The sequence below is a fragment of the Arachis ipaensis genome, chromosome B09 (assembly GCF_000816755.2).
Source record: "Arachis ipaensis cultivar K30076 chromosome B09, Araip1.1, whole genome shotgun sequence".
Taxonomy (NCBI): Eukaryota; Viridiplantae; Streptophyta; class Magnoliopsida; order Fabales; family Fabaceae; genus Arachis; species Arachis ipaensis.
In genome coordinates this window covers 23,681,894-23,691,083 of record NC_029793.2, presented here as the reverse complement: position 1 = coordinate 23,691,083, position 9,190 = coordinate 23,681,894, and the positions used below count along the sequence as shown (strand labels likewise).

Below are 9,190 nucleotides of genomic sequence, written 5' to 3'. Positions count from 1 at the left end.
AATATTGCTTTCCTAAACAAGCATAAAATAATGAAGTTACAGGTGCACATAGAAATTTAGAAAGTCTATTACTTGGATGCAATCTATGAGTCTATCAGAGTTGCAAACCGACAATTGTGCAAAGAACTATCATAGAGTGCATTATTTCAACCGCTGAAGTTATACCCAATAGGCCAATAGTCAGGCAGGGAAAGGGACTCGGAAATCAGGAGAATTATGAGAAAATCCAATGTGAGTTGGTATCAAAAGCAGAACAAACACCACTAAATCATGTGGAAGGCAATCTTAATAATAATAATAATAATAATAATAATAATAATAATAAGGGTAAAATATACTTTTTGTCTATTAAGTTTGACAAAAGTTTCAAAAATACCCTAAGTTTTATTTTGTTTCAATTTTGTCCCAAAAGTTTTCGATTTGCATCAAATATACCCCTGACGACTAATTTTCAAAAAAATTAAGACCAATTCAACAATTTCATAAGAACAACCCTCAACACAAGCAAATCAAGCATAATTTTCATGCATTATTGTTAGATTGGTCTTAAATTTTTTGAAAATTTAGCCGTCGAGGGTATATTTGATGCAAATCGAAAACTTTTGGGACAAAATTGAAACAAAATAAAATTTAGGAGTATTTTTGAAACATTTGCCAAATTTTAGGGATAAAAAATATACTTTACCCTAATTTAAAAATACATTTTAAAAATATCATAAAAAATATTCTATTAAAATAAAGTTATTGAAAAGATAAACACTTTTATATTTTTGATGCATTGAATGTATTAAAATATTAAAAAAAAATTATGTTCTTTCAAAACATAAAATAATTAAATTTTTATTAGACTATAGTTTAGTCAAACATATCAATTTATCTAATAATTCTTAATTTTTATATTCAAACGAAGACAACTTCATGTGATTATTTATCAAATTTTTTAATATACTCTTATATCATTTAAGTATAATTTTCTGCTTATGTTTATGCATAATTTTTTTTCTCCTCTAAATTTGGACCATTTTGCAATTTAACATTTTTGAGGGGCAAACTAGCAATATGTGAAGCATATGTACGGACTCCAATTCATCCACTCATTCAGAATCTTTAGCTAAGTTCTTAAAGGTGATCTTTTAAGTTCCCCCACCTAAGACAAAGCAGATAATGTAAACATATATAGGAATCTCAAAAAGCAGGAACAAAAAGGTAATGATAATTACACAACAATGAGCGAGATTGCGTGATTTCAAGAGGGATTTGTGCCCCCATGATTCTCACTTCCAATGCAAGTTGGGTTCTGAAGTGGAGGAGAGTGTGACCAAATTAAACTACCTTTCTTGCTTTTCTCATTTTTTCTTCTCCCTTCAAATTTGCACGCGCAGTTGCCACTTTAATAATCATGGGTTGGGTCAGTGTGTCTATAGAAGGAAGGTATTCTTGCATTGCACTGAGAAAAAGTAACAGTCGGTGCACGGGGTTATAAATCACAATTTCCACCCACCAATGATCAAACAATCTTTCTTTTTGCCCCCTCTAAATTCTAAAGGTTATTATTGTTACTACTACCATAGGGTGGAAAGAAATTGAACACTAGTATGCTACGAAATGTAATGTGCACGCTCTTGCAAAAGAAACTAAGGTGATGCGTATCGGTTTTCATTGGAGGTTACATATGTAGTAAAGACGTTTTGGAATTTTGGTTCCTCTTAAACACGCTTCTTCAATTATTGAGGGCTACAAACAACTCTGGCTATGATTAAATCTTATATCAGATCAACTAGCGTTGTAATAAAGATTGAATATAAATAATTCATAACAATAAAGCACAGAATTTTCTACTGTTAAGAATATAATAAGATCAATAATATCCACACACACAAATAATAATGGCAGAAACGGAATAATAAGGTAGCAACAAAATCATACAGAAAATACAGAAATAGAGACAATATACCAAAATTTTAACCTGATAAAAAATCTCTAAAATTGAGAGACAAAAATCATGACTTACCAAATCAGACAAAATGGCTTTAGTGTTATCCGAATGTATTACAAGAAATTCAGATATTATTCACAAAACGTGGCAATTCAAACATCAAAACTTACAAAAAGAAAATAAAAAAGATGACAAATAAAATAATGCAAAGCACAGTGAATTATAAGAATGGCAAACAAGTAAGTTCGCGTTGTCTTGCCAAACTAAGCATTTAAAATTCTAACACGTCCTTCTTTTTTGGCAAGTATGTGGTTGGCCCGCTATAAATTTTGTATTTTTGAAAAATTTTAAAAATATGTTTAGAGAGTTAATTAAAATAAAAAAAATTATAACTTGATAATTAATTAATTATAAAAAATACTTGATAAAATTCATAAATTCAGAAAAAATAATTTCAAAAGTATAAAAAAATACTTAATCTTTTAGCTCTTTATGTTAAAAAAGTTAAATTAAACTGGCATCCGACTATCCATCCGCCAAAACCTGCAAGCTAAGTGAGATGGATTGTTTGGCAAATATTTTTTTTTATAAATTCAATTTTTAAGTCCAACTCACGTTTTTTGACCGTTTAAATAGGCCGACCCAACATATTTTGGCCTACTTGCTCTCCCTAGTAATTTGTAAATACTACTATAGATTTTCTCTTGACAATTCAAAAAATCAAAATGAAGGTAAATTAGACAAACAAATTAATAGGGATCAATATTACCAATGTCCTAAAATAAATTGGGTTACACGTATATCCTAAAGTAACTTTATGTAAATTAAATCAACTAAATTCGATTTACTACTAATACAGATTATTGACATATTAACTTTAAAATATAAATGTCAATAAAAAAATATTCTCCATTTGGATTCAAATAAAATATCAAAAAATCAAAACGAATAAGAATAGAAATTCAATTTTTATGTTTTAGTTCAAATTTTAGAAAAATCTATATTTTTATAAACTTATGAATGTAAATGGTACATTAAAAGATTTCTAAAACATTATTAAAAATCATCATTTGACTCATTAGTGTAACACTCTACCACCCAAAACTTTACGCTTAAGTTGTAAAATAGAGGTGGCGAGGTATTACGACTTTTAAAAATTAAAATACATACTTATAATAGTAGAAAGAATATAATAGACTAGGAGCCTTGAAAAAAATGGGTAAAACAAAATTGCGAAGTGAAAAGCGCCACGCTCCGGAAACGAAACAACTTGCGTGTGAGGCAAACTATAACTATAAAACGTAAGACAATAAAAGTAGGAATCGAAAGCCATAGGTACAAAATAACAAGCTCCTAACTCAGTCTGCGAAGTCAAGGCTGGTCGGAGAATATTTACATATATATATACATATCCAAAACCCAAGATGTACATAAACAAAATCCTGCCTCTCCATAAACCTCTAAGAGAATAAAAAAGAATAAGTTATGTGGAGAGAAAGCTAAGTACGTGTATATACATTACTGCACAACAAAATAACACAGTAACCACTTCGCTTCAGGTGTCCCGACGCCTAATGAGATACCTCTCGACCTGCATCTGAAAAACAACAACATAGTATGGAATGAGAACCGGAGGTTCTCAGTATGGTAAAGGTGCCCACATAGTTAATATAAAAGGTCTCGGGAAAGCCAGAGGCATTCCTAGAACTCCGACACTCAAAATCATTCTTAAATAAAATAAACTAAATCAAAAGTTAGGTAAGTTTTCTAAGGTATTCTAGTTCTGAATCTAACTTTAACTTAATACTTCACTTTCTGTCGCCTCCAATCCTCTGAATCACTGGTGGAACAACTCTCTCCCCTCACACCTCCATCAAGAGGAATTTCTCAGAAAACATACACATACAGTTCAAGCAAGGAAAGCACAGATAGAGAAGCATTTACAGCAAGTAGAACAAGTAGCGGATAAGCAGAATTAAACAGTTAAGCAAATCAAAACAATGCACACTCAAGCAAACAAACAAATGCATATGATGTACGCCTGTCCTATGACTGATGAGTCTCATCTGTCGGTTATACAGCCAACCCGACATGTCCTGGTAGTTAACCATTGGACAGTCCCTCCGTGTGCGCATCCCCAAGCTCAATAATATTCCATGGAGTCAAACTCCAAACTCAAATATAATATTTCATGGAGTCACACTCCAAGCTCGAAAATATAGTATTCCATGGAGTCGAACTCCAAGCTCAATAATATTCCATGGAGTCACACTCCAAGCTCAATAGTATAGTATTCCATGGAGTTAAACTCCAAGCTCAATAATATTCAATATTCATATTTATATGCATGCCCATGGGGGAATCCGGGGAGTTAAAGTGCCCGGTCACATCTTGCGACAGAGGGTCAATAAATAGTCTCAAATATACAAACCACATAATAATCTCTTTCCTTTTAAAAACAACATCTCAAATCAAAACTTCAATTCTTATAGAAACTTTGGCAGTATCTCCTCTAAAACTCGAATTTCTGCCACCCTTTAAGGGTCCCAACTATCAAACCCAACACCTCTCAGTCATTCAAATCATTTTCAGTAACAAATTATTTCAAAATCAGACTAATACCAATATTAAATCTTTTTCCATACCAACCAACTTCAACGTCAAATTATTAACAACAGCTAAACCCCTCATTTTATTCCATATACACAATCCATCAATTATACGTTTAGTTCATTCCTATCTTAATGTCTTCTAGCCTAAGTTTTCACGTGACATTAAACAATAAATACAAGAAACCAAAACCATACCTTCGTACAGAATCAAAATATTCAAAGCTCCGGAGAAGCTTTCTGACTGAGCTATCGAAAAAGAAAATGTCCAAAATCGTCTGTGCCTCCTAAAACTCCCGTTGGCCAAACCCAAGAGATAAAGGAGCTACGTCACCGTCAACTTTTACCGACCAAAAGTGGTGCCAACGTGTAGAGGAGGAGGATACAAATACTTTTACTGGATTATATTTTTTATTGGAGTTACGGATTGCAAGAAATCGAAGTCGGAAGTTCGAAAAAATTTACGTTCTTTCTTTTTCTCTTCGTTATGCTATTCTCTCTCTTTTTTTTCTTTCTTACGACATTCATATATATATATAAAAGCAAGCCGCCTTGGCTTTCTTTATTATTAATAATAGATTATACTTATACTAGAAGAAAGAATAAATCATAATAACATAATATTATATTGAAAATTGATATAAAATGGAAAAGATTCATACTAACGTAACTTCCCTTCTTGAACATATCAAAGAAAAACAGAAAGATTTGACACGCTTAGTTTGCAAATCCAGGATATGGCTTAAAAGTCTATGCAAAGCAAAGGATACAAGATAGACTCGATGCAGAAAGGTTATAAGGCAAGCTGGTATTAGAACGACGGGTTTACTGTCCCTAATACTCACTTCATCTAACTCCTAAGTTCTGCTGATTCTAATGGTGTCGTCATACGTAATACTATCGAAACTAGTTCAACATCTGACACTAAATCTATCACAACATACTTTTCTCTCGACACCTAACTGGTTATCAAAGAGATATTTCTATCGGCCTAAACTCCTAGTCTGTATCCAAGTCCAAAACTACGTCCAGTCTTTTCAGTCCTAAACTTCCCAATTCGATTATGTAACCTAAACGAAAGCGGAGTCCTAGCTCTACACAGAACAAATCCGTTCTACACGTTTGGTATCATACTTACCTTGATCCTGTCGTGGCCAACTCGCATCTGCGGCTCTCCCACGCGAACAATCCCTGGATATGTGTCCCGGTGCTCCACATCGAAAGCACATTCCTAGTCCGTACCTGCGTGGCTCCTCTGGAGTAGTCTCACCAAAGCCTTCCTGTAGCAGTGTCCACTTCATGGAGCAATCCTCTGCGAGCTGGCTCTTCCTAACCAACTCAGTGAAATTTGTTAGCTTTTGAGGATACACGTAATTAAAGATATCCCTCCTTAGTCCTTTCTCATACTGAGCACACTTCCATTCCTCATAATCGGCTGGATTTTCTTGACAAGTTTTTGAGAAACGACACAGATTATCGAATTCACGGGTATAGTCAGCAACGGACATATCATTTTGCTTCATCTGCATTAACTCCAATTCCTTTGCAGTGCGAAATGCATGCAAGAAATATTTACCGTAAAACTCTGTCTTGAATCTATTCCAAGGGACATCCGTTAACTCCACCTGCAAGGTATGACACAACTCTTGCCACCAATTCTGAGCATCTCCCTCCAACATATGAGTCACTATCTCCACTGACTGTACTTTAGCAACGTGCTGAATGTACAAAAAGCTCTCCACTTCTCGAAATCACTGATCAGCCTCCAGGGCATTAGCGTTTCCGTTAAACCGAGGTGGACCACTCTTGAGGAAGTCAGTAAGGGTCATAGACCTATAGTATCGACTTATGTTACTTGTACTAGCACTAGGGTTTCCACCTCGACGTCCTTGCATTAGTTCAACCACGGGATTTCCTCTCTGAATACCTCGTTCGGATCCACGAGACGACATTTGGTCCCTATTCACACCAAACAAGTGATATTAAGTTGATCAGTCTCAATATCGCAAGTTTAATGCTTCAAGTTCCAAATGCATGCTCATGAACATTTATACCACATATATCAATCAGATATCCTAATAGCACATACACACACCCAGAGTATGCCCAGAAGCATAATCAGTCCATCCCTCAGGCTCTATAGGAACGAACTCCTCTGATACCATAATGTAACACCCTACCACCCAAAACTTTACGCTTAAGTCGTAAAATAGAGGTGGCGAGGTATTATAACTTTTAAAAATTAAAATACATACTTATAATAGTAGAAAGAATATAATAGACTAGGAGCCTTGAAAAAAAATGGGTAAAACAAAATCGCAAAGTAAAAAGCGCCACGCTCCGGAAACGGAACAACTTGCGTGTGAGGCAAACTATAACTATAAAACGTAAGACAATAAAAGTAGGAATCGAAAGCCATAGGTACAAAATAACAAGCTCCTAACTCAGTCTGCGAAGTCAAGGCTGGTCGGAGAATATTTACATATATATATATACCCAAGATGTACATAAACAAAATCATGCCTCTCCATAAACCTCTAAGAGGATCAAAAAGAATAAGCTATGTGGAGAGAAAGCTAAGTACGTGTATATACATTACTGCACAACAAAATAACACAGTAACCACTTCGCTTCAAGTGTCCCGACGCCTAATGAGATACCTTTCAACCTGCATCTGAAAAACAACAACATAGTATGGAATGAGAACCGGAGGTTCTCAGTATGGTAAAGGTGCCCACATAGTTAATATAAAAGGTCTCGGAAAAGCCAGAGGCATTCCTAGAACTCCGACACTCAAAATCATTCTTAAATAAAATAAACTAAACCAAAAGTTAGGTAAGTTTTATAAGGTATTCTAGTTCTGAATCTAACTTTAACTTAATACTTCACTTTCTGTCGCCTCCAATCCTCTGAATCACTGGTGGAACAACTCTCTCCCCTCACACTTCCGTCAAGAGGGATTTCTCAGAAAATATACACATACAGTTCAAGTAAGGAAAGCACAGATAGAGAAGCATTTACAGCAAGTAGAACAAGTAGCCGATAAGTAGAATTAAACAGTTAAGCAAACCAAAACAATGCACACTCAAGCAAACAAACAAATGCATATGATGTATGCCTGTCCTATGGCTGATGAGTCTCATCTGTCGGTTATACAGCCAACCCGACATGTCTTGGTAGTTAACCATTGGACAATCCCTCCGTGTGCGCATCCCCAAGCTCAATAATATTCCATGGAGTCAAACTCCAAGCTCAAATATAATATTCCATGGAGTCACACTCCAAGCTCAATAATATAGTATTCTATGGAGTCGAACTCCAAGCTCAATAATATTCCATGGAGTCACACTCCAAGCTCAATAGTATAGTATTCCATGTAGTTAAACTCCAAGCTCAATAATATTCAATATTCATATTTATATGCATGCCCATGGGAAAATCCGGGGAGTTAAAGTGCCCGGTCACATCTTGCGACAGAGGGTCAATAAATAGTCTCAAATATATAAACCACATAATAATCTCTTTCCTTTTAAAAACAGCACCTCAAATCAAAACTTCAATTCTTATAGAAACTTTGGCAGTATCTCCTCTAAAACTCGAATTTCTGCCACCCTTCAAGAGTCCCAACTATCAAACCCAACACCTCTCAGTCATTCAAATCATTTTCAGTAACAAATTATTTCAAAATCAGACTAATACCAATATTAAATCTTTTTCCAAACCAACCAACTTCAACATCAAATTATTAACAACAGCTAAACCCCTCATTTTATTCCATATACACAATCCATCAATTATACGTTCAGTTCATTCCTATCTTAAGGTCTTCTAGCCTAAATTTTCACATGACATTAAACATTAACTACAAGAAACCAAAACCATATCTTCGTGCGGAATCAAAATATTCAAAGCTCCGGAGAAGCTTTCTGACTGAGCTATCGAAGAAGAAAATGTCCAAAATCGTCTGTGCCTCCTAAAACTCCCGTTGGCCAAACCCAAGAGATAAAGGAGCTACGTCACCATCAACTTTCACCGACCAAAAGTGGTGCCAACGTGTAGAGGAGGAGGATACAAATACTTTTATCGGATTAGATTTTTGATTGGAGTTACGGATTGCAAGAAATCGAAGCCGGAAGTTCGAAGAAATTTACGTTCTTTCTTTTTCTCTTCGTTACGCTATTCTCTCTCTTTTTTTTTTCTTTCTTACCTTTCTTACGGCATTCACACACACACACATATATATATATATATATATATACTCTATGCCCTGCGGTAATGATTCCTCTGACATTACGGCCTTTACCACAACGATGCTGTCCATACCCCCTTCAAAAAAAAATAGAAAAAATAGGATGCGTAAATAAAAAAAAAGATGGACCATCTTGTTCTTTCTTCAGCAATTTCTGATCTCTAGTAGACTTCTCAGTAGGATTCGAACCCAGATGCAGTTCTGACCATCTGTCCTGAAAAAATCACTAAAGAAATCCCACACCTAAAAATCCATTTACTCCGAAATTTAGACAAAAATAGAATTGTTACCCCCTATATATATAAAAAGCAAGCTGCCTTGGCTTTCTTTATTATTAATAATAGATTATACTTATACTAGAAGAAAGAATAAATCATAATAACATAATATTATATT

The 9,190-nt window shown here is 34.6% G+C and overlaps 1 protein-coding gene across 1 annotated transcript; it reads right to left on the bottom strand.

The window, feature by feature from the left end:
* On the bottom strand, positions 5,640-6,224 carry LOC107615285. Its single transcript, XM_016317375.1, has one exon. It carries the CDS (start codon positions 6,222-6,224, stop codon positions 5,640-5,642), a length of 585 nt encoding a protein of 194 aa, XP_016172861.1.